Raw genomic sequence first — 14,113 nt, forward strand, 5'->3', positions numbered from 1 at the left:
AGGATTTTAGCATCTATGTTCATGAGTGATATTGGCCTGTAGTTTTCTTTCTTTGTTGTGTCTTGATGTGGTTTGGGGATTAGAATAATACTGGCTTCATAGAAAGAGTTTGGGATATTCCCCTCTTCTTGCATTTTTGGAATAGTTTGAGTAGGATAGGAGTTAGTTCTTCCTTGAATGTTTTGTAGAATTCGCCTGTGAAGCCATCCGGCCAGGGCTTTTGTGTGCAGGGAGATTTTTGATTACTGTTTCAATTTCCTTCTTTGTTATTGGTTTGTTGAGACTTTCCACTTCTTCTTGATTCAGTTTTGGAAGGTTGTATGTTTCTAGAAATTTGTCCATTTGTTCTAGATTATCAAATTTCTTGCCATACAGTTGTCTGTAGTAATTTCTAACTATCATTTGTATTTCTGTGGTATCAGTCGTGATTTCTCCTCTTTCATTTCTGATTTTGTTTATTTGGGTGTTCTCTCTTTTTTTCTTGATTAGACTGGCTAGAGGCTTGTCAATTTTGTTTATTTTTTCGAAGAACCAGCTCCTAGTTTTGTTGATGTTTTGGATTGTTTGTTTGGTCTCTATGTCATTTAGTTCTGCCCTGATCTTGATGATTTCATTCCTTCTTCTTGCCCTAGGCTTTGTTTGTTGTTGTTGTTCTAGTTCTTGTAGCTTTATGGTTAGGTTTTTTATTTGAGAATCTTCTATCCTTTTCAGATATGCCTGTATTGCTATGAACCTCCCTCTCAGGACTGCTTTTGCTGTGTCCCACAGGTTTTGGGCTGTTGTGTGCTCATTATCATTAGTTTTTAGAAATTTCTTGATTTCTTTTTTGATGTCATTGTTAATCCATTCATTATTTAATAGCATGTTATTCAATCTCCATGAGTTTGGGTGTCTTTGATTTTTTTCTCTGAGGTTGATTTCTACTTTCAAGGCATTGTGATCTGAAAAGATGCTTGATATGATTTCAATTTTCTTGAATTTGTTGAGGCTTGTTTTGTGTCCTATCATGTGGTCTGTCTTTGAAGATGTCCCATGTACATTTGAAAACAATGTATATTTTGCTTCTTTGGGGTGGAAAGTTCTATATATATATCAGTTAGGTCCATGTGGTTTAGTGTGTTGTTCAATGCCTGTATATCCTTGGTGTTTTTCTGCTTCAATGATCTGTCTATTGTTGATAATGGTGTGTTGAAGTCCCCTACTATGAGTGTGTTGTTGTTAATATCCTTTTTGTGGTCTTCTAGTATTTGCTTTATGTATTTGGGTGCTCCTATGTTAGGTGCTTATATGTTTATCAATGTCATATCTTCTTGATGGATTGTTCCTTTAAGTATTATGAAATGCCCTTCTTTGTCTCTTTATTGCCCTTGCTTTGCAATCCGTTTTGTCTGATATGAGGACTGCTACCCTGGCTTTTCTTTTTTTCTGGTCTGTTTGCTTGGAAGATTTTTTTATATCCCTTTTCTTTCAGTCTGTGTAAATCTTTTGTTTTGAGGTGTGTTTCTTGTAGACAGCAAATATGTGGGTCCTGTTTTCTTATCCATTCTGTTACCCTATATCTTTTAATTGGAGCACTTAAGCCATTTACATTTAACGTTATTATTGACGTGTATTTATTCATTGCCCTTTGTACGTCTGTTCCTCTCCTCTCTTGTTCTTGTTCTTTTCTTCTTTTTTCTTAGAACACACCCTTTAGCATCTCTTGCAATGCTGGTTTGGTGGAGATGTATTCTTTCCGTCTTCCTTTGTCTGAGAAACTCCTTATTTCACCTTCTATTTTGAATGAGAGCCTTGCTGGGTAGAGTATTCTTGGTTGTATGCCTTTGTTTTTCATTGCTTGAAATATTTTTGACCATTCCCTTCTGGCTTGTAATGTTTCTGTTGAGAAATCAGTTGATAGCCTTATCGGAGCTCCCTTGTATGTTATTTGCTGTTTTTCTCTTGCTGCTTTTAGGATTCTCTCTTTGTCTTGAAATGTTGCCATTTTAATTATGATATGCCTTGGAGTGGGTTTTTGGGGGTTCCTCTTCATTGGAACTCTCTGTGCTTCCTGAACTTGTATCACTTTTTCTCTCGTCAGGTTTGGAAAATTTTCTGTCACTATTTCTCCTATCAGTTTTTCAATTCCATGCTCCTTTTCTTCTCCCTCTCTAATTCCGATGATCCTGATATTACCTCTTATCATGCTATCCTGTAATTCCCTTACATCTTGTTCATATTTTTTTAATCTTTTTTCATTTTGCTGTATCGTCTGGGAGTTTTTCTCTACATTATCTTCTAACTCACTAATCTGATCCTCTGCTTCGTTTAGTCTGCTTTTGACTGATTCTACTGTGTTTTTCAGTTCAGAGATTGAATTTTTCAATTCTTCCTGGTTCTTGTTAACAGTTTCTATGTCTTTTTTTATGCTGGTGTAGTTCTCTGCAAGTTCCCTGTAATTTTTTTGGAGCTGCTGGTAACTTCCTTGGAGGTTGTCATAGTTGTTTTTAAGGATGTCGAGTATATTGAGCTTCTTTACCACCATTGTTTTGAATTCCATGTCTGACATTTGGGCTATGTCTATTTCATCTATCTCTCTTTCTGAGGATTCCTCTTTTCTTTTCATTGAGGGGTTATTTTTGCATCTTACCATGTTGGATTCTTTTTGTTTTATTTATTTATTTATTTATTTGGGGGGGGGGGTGTCTGCTTTGACTTCCCTCCTTTGTGGTATGAGATTCTTTATGGGAGATCTGGGGGTTTCAGTGGTGCAGTCTCTTTGATATCCTGAGCCTGATGTTCTTGAGTTACCCTTTATGTCGTTTGTTTATGCTGTCTGGTTATATTTCAGATGTTCTTTGGTAGGATCTTCCTTCTGGCTAGTTGGTTGGGAGTCACTATATCCACTTTGTCTTGAGTTCTTTTGTGGAGATGCTTTTAAAAACATAAACACACAGCCCAGGCAGGAGACCCACACCCTCAAAAAATATCCCCCACCCTCTATCCCACTATTGTCTGCCAAGGAGCCCATGTTAATATAAATGTAAAGAGATTAGAGCTTTTATACTATAGGAAGAATAGATAAGACTTATTTTTAGGGAGGAAAAATATAATTTTTGATAGAGGGGGTGATAGATTAATGATAGTTGAGACTATGCAAACCAGTAGGTAATATTTACATTGTATGTTAATAAAAATAGAAGAAAAGGATAGAATAATGCATAATATAGTAAGAAAGTGGGATTGTATTGTATTGGATTTATATAGTAATTACATTCTATTATTTAGAGTGATAGGGGGGCTAAACTAGACCCACAAACAAATAAACAACGATTGAAGAGAAAGGATGAGAAGGAGAGGTTATATGCAACATGTTTGAGATAAAGTTTGTTTTTCTATTGTAAGGGAAAAAAAAAACAACAGAAAAAGAAAGAAAAGAAGAAAGAAAGAGAGAAAAGAAAGAAGAAAGAAAGAAAAAAGAAGAAAAAAATTAAAAAAGAAATCCCAAGAAAAAAGAAGAAAGAAAGAAAAGAAAGAATAAAGAAGAAAGAAAGAAAAAAGAAAGAGAGGGAAAAAAAAGTGAAAAAAAAAAAAGGGATGTTTTTACTCCGTTTTAGCCTTGGTGTGTCGCCTTCTTTTTCTGCGTCCACATCTGGTCTAGTGTGGTGGTTCAGAGGTTCTTGTTTCTTGCAGCACTGGTGTGCACCCGCAGTTGCCGCAATGGTGTGCGCCCGCGGTTGCCGGCATGGCGCATTCCCTTGCTTCCCGCTGGAGCCAGGTGAGGTGTCCTTGTGTGTGCCCCTGCATGGGCAGGGAGGCCCGAGAGCTTGCCCCGCGATTGGTGCCTATTGTTGCCGGACCAGGGTGTTTTCGCGTTCGATCCGAGGTGTCCCCGCGCGCTCGTCCCTGCATGCACAGGCGTCCTGATAACTTGCCCTGAGATTGGCGCCTATTGTCCTCGGGCTGAGGTGTTTTTGAGCTCTCGCGCCCATGCCCTTAGTCCCGCTGAGCCGAGCTCCAGGAGTTGGTCTTTCGCCTCTTAGGGCGGGGCCCCGGACACTTGTGCTCAGTGGAAGTGAGCGTCTGTGAGTCCCTGCCGCCCACTCTTCCCGTGCTGCTGCCGCCCACCTTCCCTCACCCGTCTGGGCAGGCACGGACAGAGCCTGCGCTAGTGGTCTGCTTTCTGGCGTGGGGCCCAGCGCCCACAGGAGCTGGCTAGGGGTGTCTGTGCACTGTCCTCTGTGTGTTCAGTGGGCCCTCCCTGTGCCCGTTGGGGCACTGATCTTATGTCCGTTGGGGAGTGTCCGAGGGACGTCTAGACTCACTGCCCCACAACCCTGGGCCAGTGAATGAGAGCACTTCCCTATGCACGCCCCCGGGACCCAAGAGTAGGGTTGGGGAGTGGGTGAGTGCGCCTCTGCGCCTGCGCTCCTCAAGAATGGCCTGCCACCCCCAAACTTTCCTCCCCTCTCCAGTGTCCACTATAGAAAAATATAAAGGAGAGTTATGTTCTCACTTGCCTGGGAGCACGCTGTCTCCTGTCCTTCAGCACCAATGCTACTTGGTCAAGTCCCGTCTCTGCCAGCGGGCAGAGATCTGCTTTCCTCCCGACTCCTCTCCGGGGCAGCCTGTGGTCACCAAAAAGCCTTTGTGTACTTCTAGCCACAGCTCGGGCAGCCATCCCAGTCAGGAATCCTGTTTTGTCCCCTTTTCCTCTGCTATCCTCACTAAACAGGTTGTTCCCAGATGGATTTTCTCTAATCCAGCAGTGCCATGGCTTGACTCCTGCCAGTGTCCAGCTTCTCACTGAGATGTTTTGTCTGCAATTAGCCCAAACTTAAGATGGGTCTCGGGAGCCTGAAAACGCAGTCTCCCCTCACTCCTCCGCCATCTTCTCTCTCCCTGTACCCCTATTCTTATTACAGCATTTTTTTTTTGGTGGCCAAGACTGCAAACAACCTACGTGTACTCCAATGGATAATTGAATAAAGAATATTTGGTACATATACACAATGGAATACTACTCAGCCATAAGAAAAGATGGATTATTGCCACCTGTGACAACATGGATGGATCTTGAGAATATGATGCTAAGTGAATTAAGTCAAACAGGAAAAGATAAGACCATATGATTTCACTCATAAGTAGGATATAAAACATAAAACAAAAAAACAACAAACAAACAAAAACATAGACATAGACAAAAGTATGATGGTTATCAGAGGGGGAGGGGGTTGGGGGAGGCTTAAGAGGATAGGAGGGGGTCAGATATGTGGTAACTGAAGGAGACTAGACTTTCAGGGCTGCACACAATGCAGTGTACAGATGATGTATTATAGAATTATATACTTGATGTGTATATAATCTTAACCCATGCCACACCAATAAATTTAACTAAAAAGGAAAGGCATTCTCTATACTTGAAGGATAAGGAAATTGAGGTACAGATATATGAAGAACTTTGCTATTGGATACTGTTTTGTGATTCGCAGACACGAAATTCAGAATAATATGTGATATTCCCATCTTTAATTCTATGATTTAATCTTCTGTACAATGTCAATTTTAAAGATATTAGAATTTAATGGATCAGTTAGGATGTATGTCAGAGTACAACCCCCTCCCCCTGCAAAAAACCCAAAGCATCTTTATGGTCCACAGAAAGCAAAGAAAGAGGACACAACGTCTCCTCTGACTCCATGTTTCCCAATGTATATTTCCAGGAATATTAGATCTAAGTGATATTAATAGGTGTTAAAAAAAATCTGTGATCATGTAAATTTGAAAAACATTAAATTAAATCACTGGTTCCCAACCTGAAAGATTTTGTCCCTCAGGAGACATGGGAAATGCCTGGAGACACTTTTGATTATAACTGGAGAGGGATGATACTACTGTCATCAAGTGGGAAGATACCTGCTGAACAGCCAACAGTACACACAGCAGCCCCATACAACAAAGGAACCCTCATACATTGCTGGTGGAAATGTAAACTGGTGCAGCCACTATGGAAAACAGCATGGATGTTCCTCAACAAATTAAGAATAGAGCTACCATATACCCAGCAATCCTTGTTCTGAGTATCTAACCCCTAAAATTTGAAAACATTTATTCACAATTACCTGGCCCAAAATTTCAATAGTGCTGAGATTAAGAAACCATGATTTAAATAATGCTAATTACGCATGTCTGTCCTGTATAACCAAGGAACCCTTTGCTGTGAGATATCTGCTATGATTAGGATTCTGTGAAAAACAATTATGTGACTTTGGCTGGTGGGACCATATAAACATCTACACTAGGCTTGGGCCATGTTACTTTTTAAGTGATCAAGTTGATTCTCAGGTAGTTTCTAAACCTGTTATGTCTGGGGCTATGAAAATTTAACAGGTTATGACTTAATTTCATACAAATATTTGAAGACCCTAAAGCTATGGTTCTCAGCTTTGGCTGCTAATTAGAATTATCTAGGCCCTACTCCAAGAGATTTAATTGGTTTGTGGTGGAGCCTAACCAACAGTACTTCTTTAAAACTCACCCAGTGATTCCAGTATTCAATGAGCCTTGCACACCATGGACTTACAGCAGCAGTCAATCTCGAGTACAGCCTAGGAATTTGCAATTCCCATGTGCTATTTCAAGGACAATACAATGAGGACTGTGGGCACTCTCTTATTAAAGAAACTTGGAAGTTTCCTCTTAGCTATCTATGCCTTTGTCTAATTTTCTAGGTAAAAAGTCGTTTCTTCTTAGATATGTTACCATTTCTGATTACTCATACCAGAAGCAAAGCTAGCCATTTCTCTAGTTTAGGTTAAATCTAAACTCACTTGAATCATGATATTGACCATCATCAGATTTAGTTTATAAGTACAGAACTGAGGAAATGGCTAATTTCTTTGCAGGCACTTTCTTGCTTACCCTCACCCAATAAATATGTTGAAAGCATAACAAAATTGTATAATAATGAAAATAAGAGAACTTAGATTTGCACCGAGCCACATGAGCTCATCTAATTTATCCCACTACCTTAAAACAGGAAAGAAATTACTCTCCCACTGTAGAAATCAGAAACTTGAAAGATGGGAAGAAAGAACAGGGTAAACGAAGGCACATATGTGCATTCAAACACAGCCTAAGATCAATAAGATAAAGAAACCAACCTGAATAAACAGGACGACTTGTGTAGACAGAGAAGAAACTAACGAGACAGGAGGGGAGTGCCACAAACACCTGGTGGATTAATTTGGATTTAATGATATAAACAACAGGAGACTATTCAAAGTTCTTGAGCAGAAAGGTCTCATGACAGAAACCATGTTTCTGCAGTATTAGTCTTGGTAGACAGGTTTAAAGAGCAACAGAAGCATTTTCAGTCACTGCAAGGTGTAACAGACACCGTTGCTATTTCAAATAACAAATCACATTGAGATCTTATTACTTTGGAAAATTAAGGAATTAATTCCAGGTGGAGAAATAATTTTTTAGAACCCTAGTAATTGTTCTTTGAGCTATATCTAAAATTAACAGAAACAGGACAATTTATGACCTACCTCAAGGGCCATGCAATTCTCTCTCTTCATACAATTCTCTCAAATAAGACATACATGCTTTTTAAAATGAATAGAAAATTCATTGGAGCATAAGTTTCATTTCAGATGGACTGAGGCAGGTTCTAGAGTAAAATAATTTTATAAAGGGACTCCTTGATTCCACATTGAACAGCAAGAAAACAGTATAGTCATTTTTCCAGTAAAGCATAGTTAAATGTAATTTTATTGAAGACATTCATCTCAGTCTGATTAGTTAACTATCCAAGGGTCTGTTTAATTGATTGGATCATAAAGTCATCTTTATCAGTAAAGTAAGAACTTCGTAGCACAGAACTTGAGCAAATCAAGTTCTCTTTTTAGATCTTAAAGGTAGCCTATTTTTTTCTGAATATTTCCTCAAAGAAAGGCCTGGATGGAACAGATATCCAGAGGAATTATTCAGGAGGCAGCTGAAGTTTGAAGCTGAATCCTGATGCCAAGAAAGTCTGAATAAGATGGACAAAAGCATGGGAGTGGATCAATTCCTAAAATAGGTGAGCGCTTCAGATGGAGTGTGTGGCGCGAAGCACAGACATCCAAGGAATATATTTGGGGAGTAACCCCTCAGTAATGAACTGAAAAGTCTGAGGAGTATAGGATTAGAGAGAATTGTGCATAGGCCCTATTAATTCTTGCAAAGCTTTTTCTTGACCCTGCTGACCCTTCCATCTAGCAACTGTATTGAGCTTAAAGGAAGTCCCTGCTTATGTTTGAGAAAATAAGTTCATTAAAGTAGTGAGGAAGAACACAGGTTTCTGGGAACTTTAAGGAGTAGATGGGGAGGATATGGCCAAGTGATACACACCATTACAAAGGAAGTTTAAGAGAAAGAAGACATGGGATTTTATGTTAAATAGGCAGCAGGGTCAAGAAAAAACTTTCTACAAGCTAAAGGGAAGCTTTCTACAAGTTAAAGAGAAGTTCTGCACATTTCCAGATATGGAGGAAAAGTAGCCAAAAGCCAAGAGAGTTGGAAAAAAGTAAGGTGACACTTTTCCATCTCCATTTGGAAGAAAGCATGAGAGATACATGCAAGAGGGAAAAAAACAGTATGGTGATTTTCAAGTGAAGGTACAAGAGAGAGCCCATCTTGTAAACATATTTTGTTGTTATTTTTTGTTTTCAAATAAAGGTCCGGGGTTCACAATCACCCAGAGAGCTCATCAAACTAGAGTCTTGAGTCCCAACCACAAAGATTCTGATTCTGTTGGACCCAGAAATCTAGATTCTTAATAAGCACCCCAAATATTTTTGATGTTGGTAATACATCTTTGAACAAGACTCACATGTGTTCTTTTGCTCTATGCGGAGTAGAGATGTGTAGAGGAGGAAAAGGCTTAGGGGTTTGAGAATGAGGATCTTGAGTAGGTAGGAAAATATAAATAAAAAGAATTTCTAAGTGACACTGAGCACCAAAAAATTAAAATTCAACATCATGGTCCTCACCTGACACTTTCTAGAAGGGCCTTTAGTAGTAAATCAACCCATACAAAGTGAGTTTTCTGGACATGAACCAGGGCTGTGATGAACTGTTTGTTCGTAATTTTAGGTTAGTTTGATGACCTAATGTTAATGAAACATCTGAAGTTGATTACAGTTTAAGAGACGAGTTGAAATTTCACATTTTGGAGGGATCACCTCAGGAATGTCCTAATTATAGCTTCAGCTGTTGACAAAGAAAAAAGGAAGAACATTTTCTGTTTCCCATATACCTGACCAGCAACATGTACTACCTCTACTGTAGCAGAGCAAACGTCGGCTCTCGCCTTCAGCTTCCCTTGAGTGCTTGGTTTGAGTTTGCTTTCATTCTGGTTCAGTTCTAATTATTTTTTTAAAAATTTCTTTAATATTATTAAAATAAAAATTTAAAATTTAAAATTATTTATGCCAGTGGTTCTTAGTTTTTTCATTGACAGACCCAAAGCATATAAGAATTTTGTTCTAATTCCTTAAAAACTTACATATGTACATAGATTTGTTTACATACAACAATTTCAGGAATTTCACAGATGACCGAATGCAGAACTAAGGACAGAAGAGAACATAAACATGGAGAACGGTTGATTTTCAAAGGAGTATTCCTTGTTAGTATATATAATTTTTGCATAGTTTTAACATAGACCCAGTTGAGGTTTTGTTTTGCACTTAACCTTTATCTTATTGTTCTAATCTACCACAGAACCTTCATAAATTTTAGTTTCCTACGTTCCTAAACATATTTTAATAACTTGTTCTATCATAAGATATTTCACACTTATTGCACTTTTGAATATTTAAGTTGTATTCAACATTTCAATGTTAAAACTAAAATTACAGAAAATATATTGGTGCCTGTAGGCAAGTTCTTATTTTAAGATGTTTTAGAGAATTGTTCCTTTGTGTTCTCATTGTTTCCTTCACTGATCTCTACTTCTTTTTTATGCCATTCTTGCTTTTCTTCTTTTTTTAAAGTATATTTTATTGAATATGTTGTTACAGTAGTCCTAATTTTATCCCCTTTGTTCCCCTCTGCCCAGTACCCCCTCCCCCCAGCAATCCCACCCACCTTAGTTCATGTCTATGAGTCATGCATATAAGTTCTTTGGCTTCACCCTTTCCTATATTATTCTTACCACGTTGTGTACCGGGGTATTTAAATGCCTTTTAGAGATGACGAGAATTCTCGCCACCTGTACGCAATGTGTTAAATTTCCCCTGTCTATTTTGTACCAACCAATTATGCTTCTTAATCCCTGTATCATTTCCACATTATTCCCCCTCCCGCATCACAGATAATATCCCTCCAAATGACCCCTATACCCATGATGCTATTCTTATTCTGGTTTGCTTAGTTGGATTTTGTTTTTATTTTTTAGATTCAGTTGTTGATAGTTGTGTATTTGTTGTCATTTTAGTGTTCATAGTTTTGAACCTCTTTTTCTTAAATAAAACCCTTTAACATTTCATACAATAATGGCTTGGTGATAATGAACTCTTTTAGCTTTACCTTGTCTGAGAAGCACTTCATCTACCCTTACATTCTAAATGATAGCTTTGCTGGATAGAGTAATCCTGGTTTTAGGTCCTTGCTTTTCATCACATTAAATACTTCTTGCCAGTCTCTTCTTTTTTTTTTTTTTTTTTAGACCAGCATAAGTATTTCTTTTTTTTTTCTTTTCTTTTTTTTTTTTTTTGGTTTTTCAATTACAGTTGTCCCATTTTTTCCCCCATTGCTCCCCCCACCCAACCCACCCCTTCTCCTGCAATCATATCCCTCCCCATTGTCTATGTCCATGAGTCATTTATACACGTTCCTTGACTAAACCCTTCCCTTACTTATCCCCCTTCTCTCCCTCCCCTCTCCCCCCTATTGACTACTATTCTACTCTTTGTCCTATTTAGTTTGTTTGTTTGTGTTGTTCTATAGTTTCTTGTATTAGGTGATATCATATAGTATTTTTCTTTCTTTGCCTAGCTTATTTCACTAAGCATAATTCTCTCAAGTTCCATCCATGTTGTTGCAAATGGCAGGAGTTCTTTCTTTCTGCTACATAGAATTCCATTGTGTAAATGTACCACAGTTTTTTGATCCACTCATCTACAGATGGGCACTTAGGTTGTTTCCAGCACTTAGCTATTGTAAACAGGGCTGCTATGAACATAAGGGTGCATAAGTTCTTTTGAATTAGGGTTTAGGATTTTTCGGATATAATCCTAGCAGTGGAATCGCTGGTTCAAAAGGCAGTTTCATTTTTAGTTTTCTGAGGTAATTCCATACTGTTTTCCATAGTGGCTGCACTAGTCTGCATTCCCACCAACAGTGCAGTAGGGTTCCCGTTTCTCCACATCCTCGCCAGCACTTGTTGTTTGTTGATTTGTTGATGATGGCCATTCTGACAGGTGTAAAGTGGTATCTCATTGTGGTTTTTATTTGCATCTCTCTGATGGCCAATGATGTTGAGCATTTTTTCACGTGTCTATGGACCTTCTGTATGTCCTCTTCAGAGATGTGTTTGTTCAGGTCCCTTGCCCATTTTTTAATTGGGTTATTTTCTTGATGTTGAGTCGTATAAGCTCTTTATATATTTTTGAGATCAGTCCTGCAAAGTTTCTTTTGAGAAATCAGCTTATAGTCTTATCGGCACCACTTTGTAGGAAACTCTTTGCTTTTCTCTTCCTGCTTTTAAGATTGTCTCTTTATCTTTAATCTTCCACATTTTAATTATGATGTCTTGGTGTGGTCCTCTTTGGGTCTAGCTTGTTTGGGACTCTGTGCTTCCTGGATTTGTATGTTTATTTCCTTCACCAAATTTGGGAACTTTTCCTTCATTATTTTTTTACATAAGCATTCAATTTCTTGCTCTTCCTCTTCTTCTGGCACTCCTATGGTTCAGATGTTGGCACATTTAAAGTTGTCCCAGAGGTTCCTAAGCCTCTCCTCATTTTTTTCAATTCTTGTTTCCTTATTCTGTACTGGTTGAATGTTTTTTTTCTTCCTTATATTCCAAATTATTGATTTGAACCCCGGTCTCCTTCCCTTCACCATTGGTTTTGTGTGGATTTTCCTTTGTTTCACTTAGCATAGCCTTCACTTCTTCCCTTATGCATTTACCATACTCAAGCATATCTGTCAAGCCAGTGAGCATCTTTATCACTAGTGTTTTGAATTCTTCATATGTTAGGTTGGCTATCTCCTCATCACTTAGTTCTCTGGCTGGAACCTTGATCCATTCCCCCTTTTGGTCCATACTTCTCTGTCTCCTCATCATGACAGGCTCCTGTGTTTGTTTGCCTCTGTGTCTTAGGTAGAGCTCTCACTCATCTTACATTGTAAGGGCGGAGCCTTAGGTATTCATCAGTTCAGGGCGACCCATTTCATTATGTTGTGGTGCTGTATGTGGGGGAGGGGTCAGAGAGGGAACAATGATGCTTGCTAAGCACTTGTCCCTTTTCCAGGCACTACTCCCACTTTCGTATGGGACTGGAGCCTCTCTAGCTGTTATCCTGGCAGTCGTTCCCAGAGTGGGTGGATCTGTGAACATTCTAGGACCGTGGTGGTCCTTTAAACAAGCAGACTCTGCTTAGAGACCAGCAGTTTCTGCCTCTGCTCCAACTCCCACTGGTTTTCACAATCAGAAGCAATGAGGCTTGATTTTTCCTTAGGCTGGGACCATGAGCTGCTCGGTCTGGTCAGAAGCTGTGAACACTTCCCAGGAGTCCCTCCCCACTTTTTAAAATGTGTGACTGTGCTTTTCACTGGCCTGCTGCCACCACTGCCGCTGCTGCCACTGCCACCACCACCACACTGCATCCTTTCTGCCCCAGCTCCACCCCTCCTACCTATATGGATGAGTATTTCTTCTTTATATCTTTGTTTGTCGGACTTTCTTGCAGCTTGATTTTCTGGAACTTCTGGTTGTTTCTTGCTTTGAGGTAGTTGTATTTCTTCTTAGTTGTGGAGGGAGACCCAGCATGTCTGTCTAGGCCTCCATCTTGGCTGGAAGTCTTGCTTTTTCTCTTTACTTAATCTATTTCCTGTAATATATGAAGTTGAACTATGCTCTTGATGACAATTGAAAGAGACATATCTGGAAAAAACAATTTCTCAATAATATTCATTTTGGTGTGTGATAAATAGGACATATTTTTAGCTTAATCTGGGTCTTGATTCTAATTTTATCTAAATTATATTCTCTTGCTTTGTTCTTTCTCAAATTCTGAGTAGTGTAAAACTTTTTTACACTATTATTATTGAACAGTTTATAAAGAGTTCATTATACATAAAAACTTATTCCCATGTAGATTTCATATGCAGCTATTATGTAAAAATTTGTAATTGATTTGTGTTTTTAATCATTATGTAACTGAAATTATGAACTATGTATATTGCCAAGGTTGTGAAACCTTTAAGAGGTAGAAGTGTAACTGTTGTTAAAAAACAGCTCCTCCTCCTTTTCTCGAGTAATTTATTTAATATAAAATTAGTTTGTCAGAGTTTTTAAAAATTTTAAATAATATTTGTTTTCTAGAAATTGTTTATCTCTTTAAAACAAAAAGTAATGTAATTGCTTAATTTTGTACTGAATGTTTTACTCTCTTGCCCCAATTTTTATTTTTTATAGGGTTGTAAGTTATGAGAACATTAATAAAAATGATTACTATACTATTAGCAAAAGGGCAGTAACACACATTTATAACAACGACATTGAATTTATCGAAATTGGACGATGGGAACAGGAATACCTATATCACAGAGAACTTACTAAGATTCCATTATTTTCACTTTTCCGGAAATGGAAGGCTTTTAATGTGTGGAAGAAGAATGTACGCTCCAAGAAGATCAGTGGATCTCGAAAATCTCTGCAAAAAAATTTGTTCATTGTTAATCATGTATGTATGTGTTAATCATTTTTTTAAAAGAATTACAGAAAAACAAAGTGTGAATCTATTACTGGTGTTGATATAAACTATCCCTGAAATAGAACATTTCATCCAATATGCTATTTAATATTAATTAAATGATGACAGTTTTCATCTTGTCATCATTTAAGAGTCTGGCAGTC

General features: G+C 38.2%; 1 protein-coding gene across 1 annotated transcript in view; it reads left to right on the forward strand.

The window, feature by feature from the left end:
- Positions 1–14,113, forward strand: part of DNAH6 (dynein axonemal heavy chain 6) — a 328,739-nt gene that overhangs the window by 35,270 nt on the left and 279,356 nt on the right. The window contains exon 5 of the mRNA XM_090281614.1: positions 13,673–13,940. Within this exon, the coding sequence (XP_090137740.1) occupies positions 13,673–13,940 (268 nt within the window). The remainder of the gene's footprint in view (positions 1–13,672; positions 13,941–14,113) is intronic.

This window comes from Furipterus horrens, unplaced genomic scaffold (genome assembly GCF_987537825.1).
Source record: "Furipterus horrens unplaced genomic scaffold, mFurHor1.1.pri manual_scaffold_6, whole genome shotgun sequence".
Taxonomy (NCBI): domain Eukaryota; kingdom Metazoa; phylum Chordata; class Mammalia; order Chiroptera; family Furipteridae; genus Furipterus; species Furipterus horrens.